This window comes from Thermobia domestica, chromosome 1 (genome assembly GCF_964235325.1).
Source record: "Thermobia domestica chromosome 1, izTheDome1.hap1.1, whole genome shotgun sequence".
Lineage (NCBI taxonomy): Eukaryota > Metazoa > Arthropoda > Insecta > Zygentoma > Lepismatidae > Thermobia > Thermobia domestica.
This window is the reverse complement of record NC_137454.1, coordinates 313485707-313510586: the sequence shown is the minus strand read 5'-3', so window position 1 is coordinate 313510586 and position 24880 is coordinate 313485707. Positions and strand designations below refer to the sequence as shown.

Here is a 24880-nt window from a genome sequence, read left to right as displayed (position 1 = left end):
ATAATAATAATAATAATAATAATAATAATAATAATAATAATAATAATAATAATAATAATAATAATAATAATAATAATAATAATAATAATAATAATAATAATAATAAAGAATTCTGGCATCATTGATAGATCATTTGCTCTGAGCTAGAGAGCTTCTATGCTATACTGTCTTCTGTTAACCTCTTCGACTTGACATTGGTATTATCAACTTCAGTGGCATCTTCTGAGGGAGGTCATATTGATAAAAATATTTACAATCACCATAAGCTAAGAAAGGAGACTTACCCAAAGTAATAATTGTTGTATAGAAGAATCAGAATATTGAGCAAGTTATCTTCCATTAGCTCGTAGTGGCAAAATTGTAGCTAATTGTTACCAACGTGACTTTCCTCATGAGCAGTCTGATAAAATCCATTTATCCATTGATTCTCAAACACTGTTTTACACTGTGAGGTTTCCTAGTAAAATCGCTTCCAATTACTAACATGTTCTGTTATTGATCCTAAATTATTATTAATGTTATTATTATTATTTTCGTCGTTATTTAATACCAATCATTATGATTTTAATATGAAACGTATATCCCGTGTTGCAGAGCCTCGGTGACGCAATTGGTAGGGCGTGTATCTACCAAGAGCACGAACAACACGGCCTGAGCTTGAATATCTGTGAGGGGAAAACTTATTCGTTAGTGAGAGATGATAAATAAAATTTAATGGTGATGAAAGAATTAATGCCATTAAGATAATGGAAATAAATGGGAAAATCTTACGAAACATGTGAACTCGTTTCCACCACAAACTTGTAAGGATTTTAATCGAATAGGATACACTTATCACCAGAGATGAGTGCTTTATCATGGGACCATCGTGGATTTCCATTGTACAATTTCATGAATTGGCGCATAACACGTAACAGTTTTCTTGTTGCGATATTTCCTTTGGCTCGAAATTAAAAAAAAAATCAAAATAATAGGGCATTGGCCTCCGGTTTGCTGGATCATAAATTTGATCCTCAGATGGATATAAATGGGGTTATGAAGGACATACATAACCAAATAATATCAAGTATTTGTACACTCGTTTGGTGTATATATATATATATATATATGGATAGATAGATAAATAAGATATATACATTAATGATCCTATTAGTGTCAAAGTCTTGTATTGTTATAACACACTGGATATTGTTAATGAAACGTTTACCTTTGATACATGCAACATGCACACGCTGGAAACTGGCTTTCTCACCGAAGGTTTGGCAACGGACTCATTGGTTAACGCCATCCACAAGTTTGACTGATAAGAACTATAGAGTCCCAGCAAAAAAAAAAAAAAAAAAAAAAAAAAAAAAAAAGAAAAAAAAGAAAAAAAAACCGCAACTACTGTCTGGGTAGCAAAAGACAGTCAGAAAAGGCTGGTTTGCGACAAAGAAAAATGAAAACAGAACGGCGGCGTGCAGTCAGTTGATCACCTGGATTGGTAAAAATGAATATATTATATTTCTCTGGTTCGAAACTGATTCTGGGAAACTCAAACTTGACTCCTCCACAGCAGAAAAAAGTTACCTTGGAAATAACTTTATGAGATGAAAAATATATTACGAGCTGATTTGCAATATTCTATTCGAGAGCACCCAAGAATGGTTGTAGCATCTACATGTGTGGCTGATTGGGAATAATTATAAGGTAAACAGAAGAAAGATGAACGTTTTATTACGAAAGATCCATTTTTTTTACTTTTATATTTTATTTTACCTTCCTTCTTTTATTGACTTTTATTTCTCCTGGATCAAAGAAATCATATTATGAATAAAAAAATCTGCACCTACTTTTTTTCTATTCATATATATATACATTAAATTTTACTCTTTTGTCGTAATTATGACTATTTTCAAGTGTTGAAACAAAAGAGTGAATTAAAATACAATATAATTATTTTATTCCAATTTCCTGTACATTACAACAATTAACAATATGAAAGTGTTAGATGAGAGTTTTTATTACAATTAAATATTTGTAACATTTCTGATCCAATCTCTGTACGCAGATACTTTTGTATAGATGCCAGGAAAGCCTTCCCGTGCACAACCTACACCCCAGGAAACAACTCCAATTTGTTCACCGTTAACCACTAGAGGTCCTCCTGAATCACCCTGAAATGAAATGAAATTATATTTTTCATTATAATGACATGTAGTCGTCAGTATTTTTGACCGAAAAGAAAGTAAGAGATTAAAAACAAGAAGCACTAGTTATTGAAGTATGATGCAGACATATAATACGAAAATACTGAAAAGGTATGCGTCCAAGAAACTTTAGAACAGAAAGTAGACATTAAATATGACAAAATTAAACAAAAATAAATAAATAAATAAATAAATAAATAAAATAAAATAAAATTAAAAAAATAAAAATAATCCACAGAAAGGGAAATATTTCATTAGATCAAAAATTAAAATCTCGTAAAGAGAATTTGGACGGAATATGAAATTGTTAAGTCAATGATTTATAACAAACAGAATAGAAACTTCATGATTACGTTGAAAATGTGTCATAGCAGCTTCCACTCATTTCTAACATAGTATTTTCTTGTGTTTTAAGTGATTTTAAAAGAAAGTGATGTTTGGAACTTGTCTCATACGTAGATATTTTGTGGATATGTTCCCGTATAAGTTCGATATGAATCCATTGATTTTCATGATTCTCTAGTTCTTTAAAAAAACATGTTTTCTCGGAAACTTTGTGTAAACTTCACCTGGAATTGATTATAGTATAATTTAAGCTAAACCATAAAGTTCCTCAACGAGTGTCAGCTTTAATACAGTAATTAACTGACTTCATTGTATGTTCACACATAACTTCGAACTGAATCCAACAAGTTTCATGATTCTCTTGTTCTTTGAATATATACATATATATATATATATATATATATATATATATATATATATATATATATATATATATATATATATATATATATATATATATATACCGGTATATATTCTCGGTGATCTCGTGTAAACTTCACCAGAAAATGATCATGGTATACTTTAAGGTAGATCATTAAGTTTTTCGAGTGTCAGTTTTAATACAGTAATTAACAGACTTCATTGTATGTTCATACATAACTTTCGAGATAAATGTTTTATATTTGAAAGAATATGCTGTCATGATGATAATAAATAAACTTAGTCATGATTTAGTTATAATCTTCGGAGCTAGATCATGAAAATTCTAAACAGCTGACATTATTAATACTGTCTGTATGTGTTCACGTATAATTGCATAACGTGTAGACTGATTTTTAAAAAAATCACGAAAATTTCCTAGATTGGCCTATTATTTTTTGTAGGAAGTTAGTCTCTTACCTTTAGTTTGATACCTTGCTAAATTACTGGGGTAACGTAAACGTGGAACACGGCCTTATTTTTGAAAAGAAATACATATTAATTCACTTTTAAAAAGCTCTAGAAAATACAAAATCCCTCCCCCCCCCAAAAAAAGCACTAAAGAGTTATTACTCTCAATAAAACCTTTTGAGGTGTGTACCGATTCGATCCAATAAATAGCCTACCTAATCCAATTACTACTGGAGTCATAGTTTTATATTATACATTAATTTGCTTCACTTGCACAAAGTTAACCAAATATTACTATGACATTTTAGGACTTTTTAAATTAATATTTTTAGTTTTTCAGTGCTTTTCTATTGTTTTTCGCTTTTGACATATTTTTCATGTCCTTATAAAACTCTTTTTGCTTCAGACCATGATCATTTCTTTGTGAAAAAGGCTAAAACTACGATTAAAATGTAGAACTACAGTTAAAAATAATTCAATATCCTTCTTAGATATGTTTCTATTTTCAATTACTATGAACAAAATAGTATGTAGTGGATAGGATGACTCAGTGGTAGAGTGGTTATCTCTGGTGCGTGGAGTCCCTAGTTCGATTCTTGGTCAAGTAAATTTATAGTGGACAGCATCGTGTCCGTTACACTCTCGTTTCCTCCCATATTCTCATTCCACCAATTCTTCGAACATCATTCACTTGTCTTAATCATTATCTCCTTTAACCTAAAAAGGAACATAATCGCAGGACATTAAACTGAAAAATTTCATTTTATTTCATTTTCAAAATAATGCGTAACTTTATTTATTTTATATGACTTCATTTTCTGCTTCGTTTGATATTTTATGAGGCTTGAAAGCAGTTTTGAGCATTAAAACAAATTGTGTACCTGGCATGAATCCTTTCCACCCTGTAGGAAACCAGCGCATAGATTATGTTTGCGATCAATTCCTCCATAGTCAGCATATGCTTCATCACATGTGTCATCATCTAACACAGGAACTTCAACTTTATGAAGCAGCTCAACTGCTGAATTGACGCCGTCCTATTACGAAAAGAAAGAAAGAAAAAATGTAGTCTGATTACTACTTACCTTCAAATAGCTGTTATCCCACAAAGGTACTTAGGACAACTCGTACAATGTGTTTTAGAAAACAACGACCCGATTTTAATGTCTTACATTTGTACAACCATGCACCGAGAATGCAGAAAAAATTTTGTACTACTTAAACGGCTGTGATCTAAAATTTCAAATTAGTGCGAGATCTAATTGAAAAGTTTTAAGACAAGAACTCCACTGCTTTGTAGTAATGCGTAGGTTAGCTGTTGTACGAAAGAAAAAGCTCGTTGTGTCCTTAAAATATCCTGAAAGATTATCCTTCTACCTTAGTCAGTGAAGCTTCACACAACGCTGATTAAGAATGTATTAACGATTGCTTGCGGATTTGCATATCTGTGATAATGGTGAAAAGACTCGAGCCACATTTGTTCATTACATTCTTCTTAATGACGAGAAATTGGCCTTGAACATTTATAAAGTGTTAAAAACGACTTGCGGGAATAAGTGTATAATCAGACCAAATGTGTTTGTGCGATATGTTAGGTTTAAGTGCGGTAGAGAGTCAGTTCAAGATGACTCTCGGTCCGATTGTCCATCCATGTCAATGATAGACGAAAACTTTTCCAAGGTTCAGGAATTAGTGCTATGGTATCTCACCGTTGGATTTAATTAAAGAGATCAAAGGAATTGAATGTGTCATTTAAGTAGTGCTGAAAATTTTAGCACAAGAACTATACCGTGTGTCTTCAAAATTAATTTCGAGAGTACTGACAGACGAAGAAAAGAACTTGAAATTACGAATGAAGAGCTCTTAAATCGGGTTGAAAGACTCAGATTTGTTGAGCAGAGTAATAAAAAGTGATGAGACATGAATATGGTCCTGAAAAAAAATCAGGATTCACAGTGGAAAGACCTAGGTTCACCGAGGCCGGAGACCACAAGACAAAGTCTTCGAATGTGGAGATGATGTTGCATGTTTTATTCGATTATCTGCATTGTGCATCATGAATACAGTCTAAGAGGGGACACAATTAACCAGACATTATGAAAATACTCTAGACTGATTGCGCGAATCGGTGAGGCGCAAGAGGTCAATATTTTCGTTTGTTAAGAATTCGAACTTACATCACGAAAACGTCCCTGGTCACCGTGCCTTGCCCATTACTGTACAGAATATTTGACTAACTCCCAAATTCTTGTGCTATTCCAACCTCCTTATTATCCAGATTTGATCCCTGCTGCCTTCTGCATATTTCCAAAGTTGAAATTGTCACTCGAAGGGGAGAGGTTTGACGCGATTGGAGAGATGTGGGTAATACGGATAAAATATTTAAAACTCTCCGAGGAGATTTCCAGGAATCTCTCCTGAAATTGAAACAGTTACAGTAGCTGTGTTGAGTCAGCAGGGGACTACTTCAAAAGGAATCCGTTCAAATAACGTATAATACTGATATCTTACATTATTACTTTAGTAGTCCAGTCCTATAACTTTCCAATTACATTACGTAAAAGCAATTAATCGTATCCAGTGTTATGACATAAACTATAAATAATAATAATAATAATAATAATAATAATAATAATAATAATAATAATAATAATAGAGTCAGTTGGGTGGCTTTGACATCTGGGTGACTTTGGAACATTTACCAAAAAAAAAAAAGTATTCAATTATTTTTGCTCCCATACATAGCATAATTTTTGTATTTGCTGAGTTTAAGTGCAAAAATTATGCTGTGTAATAATAATAGTAATTCATGTATGTAACTAACAACACATCACCTTATAAGGAATCTAACTACAACATATTCAGCACCTTCAAATTTATTTTTCCATTTTTTAAATTTTTTTCAAAATGAATGAAGTGTAAAAACTTCAAATATTTTGTTATTCTTCCATGCATTCGTCATTAAATATATGATTTTAATAGAATAAACGTTAATGTTGAAAATGCATGTCTAGTGATGAGAACAATCGAAAACAATAGAGTAATCTTAACTCTAACAAACCTACAAGCAGAAAGCTTGCAAACTTTTTATCTTTATACTAGCTGAACCTGCGCTCTCTACACAGCGCATCATTCGCGTATGAGCATAAATCTCCTTATCATTCCTTACAACATCTGTAAATGTCCCCTTACAGACACAAGTGAGAGACGTATTGATTAAAAAAAACCCTAGGGGTATCATAAAAGGGAGACTTTTTTCGATTATTTTTCTCAATATCTCGCATCGTTTGCAAGATTTGAGCCAGCTTCCGGTTGGAGTTTCTAATTCATGTATGACCAGTGTTTTATTTCTTCTTGCATGCAGTATGTAATAAGCAAATACATTACATACACAATTAATTATAATGTCAATTATATATTGTGTTCATTGGGCAAAACACCCTCCCCCCAAAAAAAAGGTTCATCTTAGACTGGAGAAGTGCTTATCCTTCCTTTTCCATTATTATTTGGCCATGAAACAAACGACTGAGACATATACAACCCCTATATACAACAGTGTGGTGCTGGAATGTATAATGCTTAGGATGTGATGTTTTACTTTTTTTTTAATTTCAACACTTCCAATGTACCCGTAAAAATGTAATAAAGAAATAGTGTCCATGTTTTCTAAATATTCAATTAGAACTGGACAATCTACATGAAATTTGCAATCGATCAGTGAAAACGTCATCTTTCTAGAGCCTGTAGTTTCCGAGATCTCATTGTCGAAAGGATTGGCCACATACATATACGCGTACTTTAAAAGAGCTCCAAAGATGGCAGCACAATTCATTTGCATTTATTTCGGAGAAGACTTATTAGAGGCAAAGGCCTTCGAACATTAATTTAAAAGGATAAAAATTTTCTGAAAAATATTTCTTTACGTAATTCATTTAAAATACACTCTTTTAAAAATAATTGTCTTTGTTATAAACGTGAAATCACAAATAACCGTAAATCAAAGGTTTGAAAGCTAAGGTTATAGGTTAGAGCTCGGTCGCTCTTAATTGGTACTGTAGCATTTTAATTTATAGATTATATATTGTATGTTCATATTGTATATATTTTATTCGATTCTATGTAAGTGTATATTTTATTCGATTTAACCGTTATTGCGGTATGCACTATATATACTCTAAAGTGGAAGACATTAACTAGACATTAACTATAAAAGTGCTATCGAGAAATGTTCTCTGACGTATTCTCTATACATGAAGATGCAATTTGTATGTGTACTTGGTACACTGTACGCATAAATTACAAAACTTGTATAGATTTTACCTTGAGCGAACCCCAACCCGTCACAATGGCCATGGTGCCATTTCTAACCTCCTTTCCAGCTTTAGGCAGCATAATCGGTTGTACTTTCTCGTTATATTCAATTGGCCATCTAACCTAGAAAGAAAATGCATATGTCTAATAATTTCAACTTATGCTGCCACAAAATTTCTGAACAAACAATTGATTGCTATTCAAACTACTTATTATTAAAATCAACAGGGATGCTGTCTCCCGCCAACAACATTTAATATCTATCTAGAAGAGATAGTGAGAAAGAGCCCACATGATGAAGACAGCCTTTTAGAAGGAGGTAGGATGATTAGATGAATACGGTTTGCAGATGATATGGTGCTTGTTGCAGAATCTGAAGAGAAAATCAATGAGATGTTAGAAAACTTGAGAAAGGCCTGTAAAGAACATGGGATGAAAATAAATGTGAGAAAGGCAAAGTCATGGTGATTGTAACGAAGCGACTGGTATAGACTGGTCAAATATAGAAGTAGGACGGGAGAAAATAGAACAAGTATCTAGTTTTCGATACTTGGGTAATATTATTAGTGATGATATGAAATGTGAACGTAAAATAAAAGCAAGGATAGGAATGCAGAAAGGGCTTTTAGAAGAAAGAAAAATACTATTTTGTGAGACCGTAAAAAAAGAATTGAGAAAAACACTCATGAAGTGCTTCGTGTTGAGTATTGTACTGTAAGGGTCAGAAATTTGGACATTACGCAAAAAATGGCGCAAAACGACTGGAAGCTTGTGAAATGTGGGTGTGGAGAAGAATGGAGAGAATTATCTCGGTCTAGTGGAAAAGGAATGAGAGGGTGTTAGAAAAGACAGGGGAGAAAAAAGCAATTTTAGATATAATTAAGAAGAGGAAGAGAAACTGTTTGGGACACTGGTTAAGAAGGAACTGTATTATGAGGGACGTGCTAGAGGGTATGGTGGCAGCAAAGACGAAAGGGACTACAATTAATGGACGATATCAAAACAGAAAATTCGTACGTGAAGACGAAGAGGTTAGAGGAAGATCTAGAGCATGGAAGCTTCTCAGCTGCGGCGAGTGACGTGCCAATAATGGTAAAATACCTATGATGATGATTATTATTAAAATATATCCTTTCAAAAATTACTTCAATTACTCACACTTAAACACTACTATTTCGAATATAAATATATATGTGAAATGCACTTAATGATAATAAAAAGATACAAGAAATAAAAAGAATGTAGATAAGCTCTTTCGTTTTTGAAATGTATGTACTTGTTTTACTGCGAATATTACATTAGTTCATTACCTTTACTACTATCATCATCAGAGGAAAGCAATAAAGGGTTTAAAATACCTGAATGAGAGATGTTTAAGATATTAATTATTTCCACTGGGACTGCATTTACAGTCCTGTTTAATAAAATTCTGACCTCCCGTCTCTCTTTAAAAAGCCATGTACTCTTACCCATAAGTGAAAGTAAAGCCTACTATACATTATAGGATGAATCCTAGGAAATCTCTTACGATTTTTCCTAGAGTCAAAATCTCAACGTGCATGGCATCATAGCAACGCGCATGTCATTTCCTATGTTCTGAACTAGCCTATGAGATTTCTCTTGTTTAAAACACGCTCTATTTCGGAAAGAAAATTCGTAACATTTTGATTTAAGCGACATCAGGTGAAAGAAAGTGAACTCAAAATTGTCTTCTCCCCGCCAGCCGTATGTGGGTGAAAGAGCAAAAATAGTTGACAAAATGAAGAGTGCTGCAGGGACTGATGAGGTATGTTTTGCTAATTTATCTTCTGATTTTTATGTTTTGTTTAGAGATGTACAATTCAACGATATAAGGTAAACGCACCGGATTTCGACAGGTTAAGGACCTTTTTCAAACTCAATCGCCTATTGTGGGCATAATATTGGTCGGTGTTGGCCCATTTTTTCCTTGAAATGAACAGTCTCTACTAATACTAAAAGTCACTTCAAGGCTCAAATGTTAATGTTAGACATTTTTATGAAACTGGAACTCGCCAATGGAACCCGAATTCGACACACTTCACCTGGTTTCGACAGTTGCGGTATCTGAATTCGACACCTTCAATTATATCCACGTAAAACATTAAGTCGGCACTATTATTAGTAGTAATCTCTTCTCAGCTTCAAATATTGTTTTATTATTATGCAGAAATTATCAGACTGGCAAGAGAACACAACTTAAATTTTCAGAACTGAGTAGTTACTTCGATGATCCTCAATTCGACATGCTGGAACCTGATTTCGACATTCCATGTCGAACTGGGTTACAATTATCGGAGAATTATGCAACAAATAGCTTTATGAAAGACCTTGAACATACTTGTACGTTTATATATTCAGTTAAAATTATATTTGCACTATTGAGCATGAATTCGACAACCTTGTCGAAATCCGGTTCACGTTACAAAAAAAGGCTCGTGTTTTCGACAACCCCCCGTTCATGTTACATCACAACCTTTGTTCTCAGTCTCACAGAAGAAAACAAAACGCACTGATTGAAACTCCTTTACAACATTCAAGTACCACTATTTGCTTGAAGCAAACCTAACTTTAATAAAAGTCTTACGAAAATAACCTGCCGTCTTATGATTTTCTTAAGATTATGTGTTTTTTCTCGAAGAGTGTATCACACACAACAATGTACTTCTTTTCTCCATGCGTATGACTCATCTACTATAACCGTGCTTTTGACACGAGAAAAGACACTCCATAATGTTGCCACTTCTATTCACGATTGCAGGGATAACATCTTACGCTTATTTCAGAACATTTAAGCACAGGTATGTCGAATTCGGGTACCTGTCGAATTCAGGCGCGTTTACCTTAGTGCTGGGTATCAGTATCCGTAGGATATGCAGTGTAGTTAGGTGTGTGGCACAAAATGGTAGGACTTCCTACGAAATGTGTTGTAACAGTTTTCCTAAGATAAATCCTAAGATATTTCCTAGGACTTAACTCATAGTGTATAGCAGCCTAAATGACACACATCTGAATCATCTTGAGTTATCAAAGATTTTTATTTTAACCCAAATATGTATAGGTTATTTGATTCTACTGGTGTTATACAATCTAAGGAGGAAGACAATCAGTCATCACAAAATGCTCTCGATGATTTAAGATGATTTGATCGACACTTTAATGTCTCTTCAACGAATGAGCCAAAAAAGAAAAGAGATGCCACAATATCAAAATATTTTGTACATTTTTATTCCGTGTTGGCACAAATTGAATCCTATGTGAGAAAAGCCTATGATAAGACGTTAATTAAATTATATTTGAATGAACTATATAACTAACAAAAACCAACCTGTAAGATGGCAATATCATTTTCGTCGTCGTCGTCAGATCCATTCTTCGGATATTCGTGTATCTCTGATATTCGATAAATTTTTCCTCCACTGTAAATATTATTTGAACCTACACGGATACTGAGAAGATGTGGACCAAGACTAAAAATAAGAAATTCACTCATAGAATCAAATCACATGAATCAAATCAAGCGAACTTAATTAATATAACATAAAAGCACACTACATTTTTTAGTTACGTAATAAGAAATTGATACTCATTGAGTTAGCATAATTCAATTAAATCAATTAAAGTGTTCCCCACACATTATTCACGTATGACCAATATGAAAATTAAAGGAAGCACAGTAGAATCCCACTAACTCGCCTCCTGACGTATCGACATTCCATGTGAATTGACAATCAGTTTCATTTTTTTAATCATAAAATGATTTCTGCTAGTCTAGCAGAACATTAGTGTAGAGGTAATATATGGTCTATTATTAGCTAGATAATTTCTAACATCACCTATACAATGCCAACAGCAATGGTAAATTTTAATTACTGCATTATTGTAACTACAGTACATATTTAATTCGTATGACCGTCTACATGTTTTCCTGTTTTGTTCAAAGAGTTTTTACGGTATTCTATTTCTGTAAATTTCACCCTCTTTCTCTTTGTGAAGATTCCTCTAACTGTCTAACGAAACTGGTGACAAGTTTAGTTCTTTTCGTGGACATTCCGAACTATCCCATTCTCTATCACAATAACAAAGTTGCTGAGAAGTCAGGTAGGCACTGTCAATCACCATTCAACATTATTTAAATTTTGTTTTATTGTTGCTAGCTGTTAGCAGGTTTGTCAGAAGATACAAGAAACACACAGATAAGTATCTTCCTATTTGCACTGTAAAATATTATAAGTTATGATTAACCTCATGAAACCCAACATTTTCGTTAACTTATCAGCTTTTCAGGTCATATTAGGTCGAGTTTAAGGGAATTACTGCGCCGTACATCAAAAGTAAACTTTTTAGTGTATTTAAAAAGCAAAAACACATATGTAACTTAATAACTTAATGTATTATTTCCTTTATACTTAGTTTACTTTCAACTAAATCAGCAAAGAATTGCACAAATACTTCTTCATATTCAAAGGTTACATCTTGTAAATCTATTTTACGATCAAAACTTTTTGTTTATCATATAAGGACTATTGGAGTTATACTAGTACTAACTACTACGTCTGTGGGGATAAGGATTTACAAGAGAATTATTAATGAATACATTTGAATATTCATTTGGATTTAGTTCTATACATAATAATCTTGGAATTACTTAAGAGGTATAATAACAGTTAACAAGACCGAAACAAGGTTGCTACTTGCCCGTGAGAGAAATATTGCCGTTAGGGAGAGATTGCCACACCAGGATGTTTTTCTTAGAATAAAAAAATAAGATATTTAGAATTACTGTTATGGAGAAGCATGTAACGATACCCTCCAGAAAAGCATATATTTAAGCGTGGTCTAGGCATGTCTTCATTCATTGCCTCTTATGGCGTATGTGGGATTCTTCGGGACCCACTGAGCAATTACTTTACGAAATTTCAGTTTACCATGCGCAAGTCATGCGCTATACAGTACGAAATTTTGAACAATTTCGATACCCTCCAAAGGTTGCTTTACGGTCTACATATATTTATACCTTTCCCTAAGAATTTCACTCGAATTTTGTCCTTTTGTCGACAAAAAAAAAAAAAAAAAAAAAAGATTTATACTTCTCTGCTCTTCACAAATAGACGACTATAACCCACGCACCATCTTTGCCTCACCGAGCAACTACTGACTACAGTGCGAACTTCAATGTACTCCTCTTGTAATTTTCATGTCTCAGATCAGTATATCGCGTGAAAAAAAAATATTATGATCTGTTCATATCCTTAAATCTTAATGTAGAATCTGAACTATGTTTTCTTGTAAAATCCTTATCTCCGACGGTCGTAGTAGTTAGTACTAGTATAACTCCAATAGTCCTTATATGATAAACAAAAAGTTTTGATCATAAACTAGATTTAAAAGATGTAACCTTTGAATATTTGTACCATTCTTTGCTGATTTAGTTGAAAATAAACTACCAGATTCATACTGTACCTACCAGATTCATACTGTCCCTCACATAAAAACTGTGAGTATACTTTAAAATAAGTTTAATGTACTAAAAATACGAAAAAGGTCATACCCCGTAATTGATGAAACTTTAAAATAATTTTTTTTCGTAAAAATAAAGCAAAATAGGTTACAGTACAAATAATTATACATTCTATTCATGCAAAAGTTATGTATTTATAATATTAATTCCTTTGTCCTTACCCGTCTACACAATGGGCAGCTGTTAATACATAATGGCTTCCAATTATAGAACCTCCACACATATGTTCTCCAAAAAATCGTAGGGAAATCTTAAAAAAATAAGAAAAGAAAAATAGTACCACATTATGCACATTTTTCATATTTTGCAATACAAAAACATTGTCTTACGTTATTAAATTATTAAAATCTGAGAATAATTACAACGATTTGATTATTTTTTGATATTAGTGTTAAAAGCATGAACTGAATAGCAATTTATAATATTTTCTGGGAACACTTATCTCTATGTTATTAATATTTTTCATTGCTTTCAATATATTCAATGTAAACGAAAGAGGAAGCAAACGATAACGTTATTTCAAAATATTCATTCTTATATATAACAGGAACATGTAATTTGAAAGTGTTAATATAGTTTGATTGTAAAATGTTATCATAATACATTGTATAACGATTTTTATAAAAGAAAATATTAGAAGTCCTGCACTTTTAGAAGCCAGAGATAAACCTTGTTACACATACACACAAAGATAATTACGTGGCTTCGGATCGCCCTTATTGCCTGATACACTTGACTGGCCACATCGAAGCCCGGACTTAACAACCTGTGGCAATTCGCTCTGGGGATTCATCAAGAATATTATTGCAGCACAACGTTATGCAACGATTGATGAATAGAAAAATAAGCTGTGAGACTTGTTTTCAGACGGGTTACTCCAGTAATTCGGAAGAATATACCACAAAAATTGGCATTTGTGTTCGGAGTACGATGCAACCCATATTGATGTATTAAAAATTTATACATTAAAGCAGGTGTCCATTACATATAAAACTAAATCAATAGTGTGTACATCTATACTTATAATTAAAGTTTGCAGAGTTTGAACTTTAATACTTCAAGAAAGGAGGGGAGTGACGGGACATTGTGCTCACTATGCAGGGGTGCAGATCTTCCCCTTGTGGTTTGAGGAGTTCCAACTAAAAATCATAAATTTGCGTCCAAATACTCCTTCCCCCACCTGATGATTTAACTCACCCACACAGTCTTTCCATGGTCTGCATTGTATGCCAAATGGCAATACATGTATGCCCACTTGATACAAGAACACTCGTAATCTTGATAAAGAAATTTTATTATCAAAAAACATTTATTGTAAGTAAAATATAAAACACAATCTGTAGTGTATTATAACAGTTTTACGCTTTTCCGTGTTAGGTCTATTATACCTGTATAAAGCGAACAAATATGTTTTACAGCCAAAGTTCTAAAAAAAGTCGAATTTGTGCTTGGCTTGTAACATTGAGCTCAGAATAATAGCTACGGGAAAGTTCCAACTAAATTATGATAACACTAATACAAGAACTAATTAGGACAGCATTTGATCTACTGTGCATAGTATGTATATAGGGTGTAAATTTACCTCGCTAACAAACTTCCTTTTATGATCACATGACGCTTCACTTCTTCGACTGATATTTTTGCCATATGATGGCTCCCAATTGCGTTTCCCCACGATTTCGCCACCTCTTTTCGCGAAAAATCGATGAATACGTTGTTCTTATTTTGCTGTCAAGAATCATTCCCGAAGTTTGTTATCAAGGTAAATTTACACCTTGTTACTTATTACAGCTTTAAATAATATTTCGAATTTTCTGAAACTGTCTGTAACTATAGGTTGCAACGCATAACATCAGAAGACATTGCTATCATGTTAATGATGTCCTCATTTCAAATCTTCTCAAGAACATCTGATTCCTATGTCAGAACCATCATAATAGACATCATTCATATAATATTATTCTCCGGAGGCTATTTTTTTCCAGAGGTTGTTTTCGATCTATAGTGACGATTTCAAACTGTACTTACCTTTACAGAAACCATGTCGCCATCATCGAGAGTGCTCTATTTGGTGGTCCTGCACCTGGGCAATTGTCCGACAACGAAATTTCCACTGTAGAAGACTGGCATGCACTGTAGTTATGTCAAGCCGCAAGCATCCCTCCTGACCGGCTTTCCATAGCGCTTCAACGATGTTGGATCTCCTGTGAGACAAGGCTCGTTTCAGGAGGCCGAAGCTCAAAAGCCTATCGGTGACGCACCGGGAGACTTCACCGACATTTCTGTGAATGGAATTGCACGAATTCCAGTTTCTGCTGCCATTTGTTGGAGGAAGAGACGGGTTGAGCGAAATGTGTGACTTGACATCTTGTCTTGATGCACCACACACAATTCTTCTCCCTTTCGTAGAGATGGGGAATGTCATGGCGATAAACGGGTGTCAGGACGTTAGCCTGATAATATTCCAAATTCGCGCTAGATATTTTTGGCTGCACAATGTAGGTCAGCTTGCCCTGGTACAAGTATCCAGCAATTATCATGAAACCTGTACCAAAACTCTAATTGCATTCAGTGAACCATCTTTGAAAGTCCCTCACACTTATCGACCGATAAAAAATTGCACGTTGCTTGTGGCAGTCATGCAAACATATGCCTCGTCCAGTGTTACAAAAAACTACTTTTAACTGGCCAGATACCGATCATACAGCTTTCGATAGTTGGTGCGACGTTCATGGATGTGCTTTGGCAAGAGCTTATGAACACCCCTTTCCGTCGCTTTACCAACCTCAAATCGTTATGAACGATGGTGTGCACTGTCTTCAGTGATGTCTGTATCCGGTTCGCGATACTTCCCTGTGTAGATGGATTCTTCACAGAGCCCAGACTTTCCGAATTCTAGCTCGTGTGCGGTTAGTGACAGGTCGGAGGTTGGCCTGTTTTTGTCCCAGTGGAATCATTTCACGCCTCGATTTATCTGCTCCTTTCAACACCCGTGATATGCCATTCTTGGACACAGTGAATCCACGATCTTTGAGCAATATGATAATGGCACTATAACTGTAGTTCTCGTTGGAAAGGGCAGGTATGTAGCCCTCCCAATAAGCCCTTATTTTCGGCGACATTTGTCCCGATATACACTTATCACACCTGTCACGCGCAGTCAATCGTCCAAGGTGCCCACACAACTGGTAGCTTCTTTCTCTTCCCGCATGGAGGTGTGTAATTTCGTTACCATAGATCGGAAACAATCTCTGTATTATATGGAGTTTACTCAGGATACGTTATGCAGAACAACTAGTCCACTGGAAGAGTTGCCAGAATGTGATACAACACAGAGAGGTTAGGAAGAGATGAAAGCTGGGAAATAAATCTGTAAGGTTTGATAAAACCTTTCAACACCCAATGATCGACAGCTGCTCTAAGTGTTTCTTCATCTTCTGTTATGGATGATGTGCTGCTGATGTCGTCACAGTCTTTGTCAAAGTTTTTGTGTGATTTATTGTCTTCTTTACTACAAAAATCTGTAATACCCGCATTATGATGACTTGCGTTATACACTAAAGAAAATGTTTCCAGCTCTTTAGCAACATTAGTAGCATTCAGCTCATAGTTTTCACATAATTTCTATATTTTCTCCTCTCTCACAGTTACAGGTTCGCTTGCTGCCAAGTCAATAAAGTTGCTGTGAGTAAAAGTGTTCATTTCCTTTAATATGCCAATGTTATAGTTGCTGAAACGATCTGTCAACTGTAACTCAGTGAATCCAGCAAAGTGTTGTACACCTGCACACGAAATGTCAGCAGACCGTTACTGGGCCCTGATCATCCACTCCCATTGTATGAAAAAACCGTTTCTGCTTCTTTGGACGTCTACCTTCAATCATGATGCTGTAGCTGTAGCAGAAATTCTAATTTTCTTGTGCTATTGCAGCCCACCCACTATCAGAGCGAAGTGTTCAGATTGTCTTTAACTTTGGAAATCAATCCCTCTGCAGCACAGAGATCCATAGAAACAGACTGAAGCAGTGCTGTCACAGGAGCAAGAACTCTGAATACTTTAAAACAGATCACAAGAGTTGAAGCAAATTTAAATGAACTCAGGTGGTTCATTAATCCATGTGCTCCAATAGCAGACTCTCTGTCGATCGACTTATCTTCACTAATTCTCTGGACGCAAAATATTGTTTCACTGTAGTGCAGCATTCCACACTCTTTTCTCCGCCAAGGAAAACCCATGCGAGCTGCATCATATATACAAAGCATTTGGACAAATTATTTTGTACAAGAGTTATCATACCGTTGAACTTCCCTCACATGTTTCCTGCACCATCAAAGCTTTGACCAACAATTGATTTCACCTGCACTTCAGCATCATGTAATGTTTTGCACACAACAGGAAAAATATGTTTTCCTGCAGAAAACCCAGATGTAAAAGCACCAATTACTCGCTCTACAGGCCTAGGCGATTCAGAACTTTTTTTTGAAATGTTGCGCACATTAACAACAGTGGCTTCTAATTTCCATCCTCCTTCACGTCAAATCTCCCCACAACAACATTGAAAATCGCAAGATACTTACTGCACTAATTAGTTCTGAAAATCAGTGCTCCAATCCCTCATTCTCCATTTGCAAAAAAAAAAAAAAAAAAAGGTTTTCTCCAATAACAATGACCGTCGCCTGACTACTGAGTTATAATTTCTCTCTGCAAAGCGAATGCCCTTCTCCAGCACTGAGGTTCTAAAGTTACACCCAACTTAAGTCTTCTACAAGAAAATATTAATATTTTGTATCAGAATATAAGAACACTTTGATCAAAACTTCCCGAGATTTCACCCAGAAGCTTGATGAATGAAATAAGAAAACGTTGATTTTTCCTAGTTCTTCTATTCTTTCATTCAGCATGCAAAAGTGCTATCCTTTATGGTGAGGAGGATTGATCCATCATGCCAACAACATTGGAAGGAAAGTGCCCCCTCAATTGCCCTCGGTTTCATAACCCATACCCACATTCTCTGTTTGTGCCACTAGCCCCCTGGAAGGAAGTCATTGTCAGATACATATTACATACTATATAAGCAAGAGCATTGGCGGTGATTCGGGGGGCAGTTGACCCCACTTTTGCTGCCATGTTATAATTAATTATAGTTTCTGATGTGTGATAATATGCCTCTTTATAATGGCAGTTTTCACAGCCAATTGCCGCTACTGAGCAAGATTCAAGATATGAAATATCGGGAGAAGAAGGTACCTCTCCCTTATCAGAGTTTCTAGCAGGATAAATTTTCTAGGGGTCTTTACGGAGAGAGGTAGGTCAAAGAGGGAGTGAGAGGAATAAAAATCCAACTTCATCATTACCTGGGTGTTACTGGTCCGTTTAGAGCTTCCCCCCCCAAAATAATTACTCCCCATTTCCGTAGAGTTTGTGCTCTCCCTGCGCCAGCGATAGTCTGGAAACTCTCTGAGGGGGTATACGTAAAAGTTGGGCAACTGGGTAGAGTGAGCACGAGTGACTAATTTGTTTGACACGATTTTGTATAGAATTATAATTGCGGCAGTGCAAAATGTTGTTGGAAGAGTACTTTACCCCCCCCCCCAAAAAAAAAAAACTAGTTAAGGAGCAGCTCCTCAACTTAGTATTGCGTCTGCACCGCTGTCACCCTGTACTTCCTTTAATTGTGAGAGATTTACATTTTCCAAACAGAACGATATATGGAAAGAAAAACAATCATTTGAATATATTAATTTAAATATATTTGTGATTGGAATTAAGTATGTATAGGCAGTGTTCGAAAAAAAATCTTGTAAGTTAGACACCAATTGTGAAAACCATGCGCCATAATAATGAAAATCCAATTTGATACATAGACCTACATGTTTTGGACTTAAATTAGCCAAGTGCCAGATTCATATTTGCAGTCGTCATGGCGACCTGACGCCTGGGGTTTCTCGAATACTTCATATAGGATATATAATTAATGAAATTATGCATATGAAATTAAATATACAGTACCTGGTATGGAAATTCTCCGTCTTCAGCTAAAGTTCCTCCAACAATTTTAGGTTCTTCTGCTTTGATTATTTCCAAAACATCAAGACCTACAAAGGCAGCAACCAAACTTACAGCAAAATTTAGTTTTGAAAAGATAGTTATATTGTCAAATATAATCCAAAATAAAATGTATATATTGATACGCAAGATTCAAAAAGTGATAATAAGGAAAGGAAATATACAATAATTCCCAATTACAAGGTGTAAGTCAATGGCAGCTAATGAATGTATTGCTTAGTTACGTAACGGACAACTCTTTTTTTTTTTTTAAAGTTAAAATATAATTAAAGCTGTAACAATTGATTATATTTACTTGGTGTTTAACAAGGTATTTCTAAGGAAGACATTTCAAAAAGGTTTTACAGAATGCAATTCAAACTAAATATCAGAATGCAATTGCTATTATAATTTGAAATCTAACTTGAATATTGTCCTGCTCACTGGTTTAGAAGCTAACGTGAGCGCTTTGGTGCATGGAGTCCAGAGTTCGATTTCTGATAGGACAGCCTAGAAATTTGAACTCTTAAGCCTTGGTATTGAAAGGGACGCTAAATTCTAACCAAAGCAACTAATAAATTAAATACTAACAGCGGAATATGAACTGAACTCAGAAGTCCCCGTGTGCAGAATTGTGGAACATAGCATTTGTTTCTGAATCAAGCCTGTCCCTGACCGAGCTTGGCTACCAAATATAGCGATCTTTGTTCCTTAGACAATGGGCTACCTGCCCACCAAATTTGGTTTAGATCCGGGCAGGAGTTACCGAGAAATAAAGTACCTCCCTCCTACACACACATACACCTGGAGTGAAACTATAAGCTCCCGTATGCTTACGTCGGAAGCTAAAAGCAATTGTCGAATACAAAAGGACAATATTTATCTTATGTATTCCTCGGTAACCCTTCGCAAATTGGGATTATACTTGTGGATATACTTCGACCACATTTACAAAATTTAATCTATACTCATATTTTCATTTTCAATAATGTTAATTAATATATTGAACTTACACGAAATACGGGCTTGCGATTATCTCATTATGTCACTACTAAGGGCTGCTCTACCGTATAATGTAGCCATAATGTCACGTGCCTTCCCAATTAATACAAAGAAGAAATAAAGAAAAATATGGACATTTATTCCTCTTATAAATGAGGAACGAGCAAACAAAAGAAGTTGATGTTTTAATATTGAGTCTGCATTCTTAATTCACGTCCAAGAGATTTGCGAACATATAGTGTACTTGTAAGTCACGATGCTTGATGCTACTCTCTGTCCATGTGTTCTGGTTGGGCTCTTTCTAGCGATCGCCTGCCTCACAGAACAACTCTTTAAACACATGCCTTTGTGTACAATGTAATCACACATTTCTAATGACTGAAGAAAGGAATTCGTTTCGGTCGGCGGCGGGATAGCGGGTAGGGATAGCCAGAACCGGTTCTCGGTGGAACCGGTTTTCGGCTCTAAACGGATCAACGGATCAGGTTCTAGAAGATCCGGTTCCGGAACCGGGTTTTTGGATCCAGTTTTGGAACCGGTTCTGAAAACTGGATCTCCAAGAACCGGAACTTTGTGGTCATCCCTACGCTACACCCGAGCTGCTGGCAGGCCGCAGGCTGTGAACAGTGCTAGATGAAATGATGGAAGCGACAGGCAGGCGCCCAGGCGACGGCCGCTTGTCTCATTTGGCTAAATAAACTGGGTAACTGGCAACCTCATTGGCTAAACAGGAGAACTGGCAAACTCATTTGGCTAAACACCCACTGGTGGACCAAAATTTTTTTCTGTGGGGGCACAAGCGAGTTTGGGCGGGCAGGGCACAAGCTCGTGGTCCTCTTCGCAGTGTTTTGAATGTGAACTTTGTGTCTCTTTTACGAGTCTTTGGAGGTTTTCGGATCCAGGTCTTCCCGGGTTCGATTCCCGGCGGGAGATCATGTGGTTTGGATTCCACGTTAACCAGTAGGTCCACGTCTCATATAGCGTCGTTGCTGAACGGAACATAAAACTCAAAATCAATCAACCCATCAATCAATCGGATCCAGGTCTGGAACCGGTTCCTAAGATCCGGTTCTGGAACCGGTTTTCGGATGCAGGTCTGGAAATGGTTCCTAAGATCCGGTTCTGAAAACCGGATCTTCAAGAACTCCGGAACCGAAACTTTGTGGCCATCCCTAATCGCGGGAACAGAGGAAATAGGGCGGACCGTAAGCTCTGTGGTAGCACTGGCGCTCAACCCGAGCGGAGTAAAACGGATTTTTTCCGCATCTCGCACACATTTATATATAAAACAATGATTCATATTTTATCAAGGACTAGAAGAATCCACAGTGTAATTTAGAATCATTGTTTGTTTCCGATACACATATTCAAATCATTACGAAGGAAAAATAATAAAAACACTCATTTAGTGTACTTTACAATTTTGGAATTAAATAATACCTCATATATGTTTACTTAATATTTTTTCTTTGGTATTTGCATGTGTTTAGAAAAAAAATGAATACTCTTGAACTGTATTTTAAATTTATTTACCACTGAAATATTATTGTGAAAGAAACATGCGAAACCTAAGACAAATATACAAGCGTTACACTTGCAATTCAAATAAATAATTACAAAATACGTAGTAATAAGTGGAGAATAGTCAATTGTCCAGTCACCTAAGTTAGGCTTAAGGCGGACAACACTCACGGCGGTTCAGTAAATTTGATCCCCGCTAGGATTGTGGATCTTCATGCATATTTTGAAGCTTCCTCGTGGATACAGTCACAAACGTGTATTTGGCATGGGATACCAGAGTTCGATTCTTGACTGAATACGTATGATTTAGAGTCTACTTTAAACAGTCGGTCTACGTCTTGGTGCTGAAAATGAATGGTCGAATGAAATATTGATTTCCTTTGGAAAGGTTCGAAATTGAAGGCATTCTTGCTTGTTGCTTCAATGCATCATAAAAATATTATCGTGTCTCTATTTTAGAAGTAAAAAATAAATACACGATAAACGAAGCTAGTTCATTTTTCACTGTTGCTTTGTTTTGCATTCGTTTCAAATTACTCTCTTAAGTATTATGTATGTTAATGAGTATGTAACCGAATGATATTTACAGAATCAGTTAAAGGAGGGCCATGATAGTCACTTATAGGGTGCTTATCCCTGGTGTGAGGGGTCCCTGTTTCAATTCCCGCCCAAGCAAGTTTCTGGTGAACATCAAGTGGGTTTTTCGAGGTTCTTCCGTTTCCTTCTACTTTCTCACCCCACCAATTAATAATTTAATAATTTACTTTCATTAATTCATCAGTGTCCTTTATCCTTAAGGATAGTACTGTGAGATGTAAAAATAGAAATTTCATTTCATTTACAGGATCTACTGAGAAATTTCGATTGAAGAAATATATTGAGTAGTGTTGGCAACATCGATTGTTTTTCATTTCTTGAATAAGAGCTACCTCGTTGCTGAGCTGTTAGCGTACGCGCCTACGGCGTGGATTCCCGGAGGCAGCTCATGTGGTTCGGATTCCACGTTAAGCTGTAGGTCCACGTCTCATATAGCCTTGCTGCTGAAAGGAAAATTAAATTCAAAATCAAATCAGATCGTTTCTTGAATTCTTTGTCCTGTGTTTAGTATCTAAGCTAAATAATTCTGTATGGATACTGGATACATGATTACACAGTGACATTTTCTCCCTGTAATATTTGTACCTAATAACAGGATTTAAAGAATACCTAGAAAGTAAAACACCACTAGAGGCTGGAGATGATTTTGTGACAGAGGGAAGGGAGGATGCAAACCCAGTTTAACCGTCATTTCCAATGTGACTTCCGTGTAGTCGAACTCTAGAGCCACCACTGATCACTATCTAGGAAATTGAACGCATGCTTAATTTCTAAATTGACTAAAAGCATACTACAAAGAATATAATAATATTACCTCTACAAAGAGCTATAAAACTCAGAAGAACAAAACAGATAGACATCATCGTTGTCTGGTGTATTTACTTCTGGAGGACTTGGCACTCATGGACCCTTTTAAATATTACCTTATCGTAGTAATTGTGTAACATCGTAATGGATAACATAATTACTTCTAAAGATAAACAGTGGCTCCACACAAGCAGAGTTATTCCACGTTGTTTGGTTGCATCTTAATAGCGACAATCATGAATAGCATTATATTTGAAAACCTGTTGTTTGTCTTGATTTTCTTCTCGTAACCGAGCGCAATACAGGAAATATGTTTCAGTGAGATAAAAATGTTGGTTAAGCGTGTTTCTGTTTAAAATGGAAGTCTTAGTTAAATCTTATCTATTTTTATTCCTTCTGTTGTTAACGTCAAATATAGCTTATCGTCTTGATGTAGTTTATTTCGTCTATACTATTGTATATTATGTAAAAGAGTCAAGTAAGTCACATCGGTCAGCCAAACTACTATACCAATAAATAAATAAAAACGGATAGTCGGGGGTATGTGGCTCAGTGGTAGAGCGCTAACCTCTGGTGAGTGGGGTTTCTGCATCGATCCCTGACCAAGTAAGTTTGTGATGGACCATGGGTTTTGTCAGGGTACTTCTCTTGCCTCCCACTTTCTCATTCCACCAATTATTTCATCATCATTCTCTTGCCTTCAAAATAGTTTCCTTTAGCCTAAATGGCATAAACGTGGGAAATTACACTGAAAGATTTATTTTTATTCCATTTTAAACGGATACTCCTTTCATCACTGAAGCAAGGCATCAGTAACGATGTATTTTAAGGTGGTTTAAAGGGAGTTCAATTTTCTTTGTTAAGCATACGTTATCTCTCGAATTCCTGAAGTTAAGGAGATGAACCTTGGCAAATAAACTCATCATTAAAAGCAAATGACATAGAGATGGTATCGAGACGAAACGAGACGATACTGTACAGTCTCGTTCTCGTCTCGAGTCAAAAATCGCCGTCTCGGTCTTGTCTCGGCCAACAGATGCTTGTCTCGATCTCGGTCTCGGTCTCGTCTCGAAAGCCCCGAAATAAATAGTGTGAAATTAAAATTGTGAAAGTATTATTATCGTTTCTTATTTTTTGCCTTCATTCTTGAATTAGAACTATGGTATGGTGTACCTCTTCAAAACTAATTTGCTAGCGCTAATGCTTTCCATATGTGTGTTCCAGGTTCAATCATCAGTGAGTCTGAGTATATCATACCTGGGATAAAACCCTAATAGTAACTCTATTTCACTTTCACCAATAGACTTTGTCTCATATAGTCTTAGTTCTGCCTATACAATTAAACTCTATTAAAATAACTCCAGTACTACACAGTAGTATATTTCCTTCCCTTGAATCAGAATTGCTCAATACCTCCTACCGGATAACCAACACATAGCAGCACTAATGTATTCTTACCGAAATTGAAATTTTACAATTTCACATTTATTATCCAATACATTCTGCTTTGACTGTTTTTTCTAAAAATATGATATAATGTTCATTATCTTAACAAACAGAGTAAATTATTACTATAATATATTTTGTTTCAAATTGATTAAATGGTTTATTACGGTTTCACACCCCCGTATTATTGACACTTTATAACACGAACTTCCTTAAACTTGTGGTGGGAGCTACGGCTCATCTTTGC

The 24880-nt window shown here is 35.4% G+C and overlaps 1 protein-coding gene across 1 annotated transcript; it reads right to left on the bottom strand.

Annotated features, from left to right (window-relative positions):
• Positions 1 to 1858: 1858 nt before the first annotated feature.
• On the bottom strand, positions 1859 to 23254 carry LOC145662340 (trypsin-7-like). Its single transcript, XM_081727842.1, has 7 exons — positions 23195 to 23254; positions 19225 to 19310; positions 13377 to 13465; positions 11023 to 11164; positions 7686 to 7799; positions 4247 to 4402; positions 1859 to 2156 (listed from the first exon to the last, which is right to left on the bottom strand). Exons 1-7 carry the CDS (start codon positions 23241 to 23243, stop codon positions 2010 to 2012), a joined length of 783 nt encoding a protein of 260 aa, XP_081583968.1. The 5' UTR covers positions 23244 to 23254; the 3' UTR covers positions 1859 to 2009.
• Between the last annotated feature and the right edge of the window lie 1626 nt (positions 23255 to 24880).

What these genes read in the sequence shown, in the direction of transcription:
- LOC145662340 (XM_081727842.1), bottom strand. Translation starts at nt 23,243, where the DNA reads ATGATGTCTATCTGTTTTGTTCTTCTGAGTTTTATAGCTCTTTGTAGA. An exon ending in TTTTATAGCTCTTTGTAGAG is followed by an intron (nt 19,311 to 23,194) that starts GTAATATTATTA and finishes CTGCCTTTGTAG; the next exon opens with GTCTTGATGTTTTGGAAATA. An exon ending in GTGGAAAGGATTCATGCCAG is followed by an intron (nt 2,157 to 4,246) that starts GTACACAATTTG and finishes ATTTCATTTCAG; the next exon opens with GGTGATTCAGGAGGACCTCT.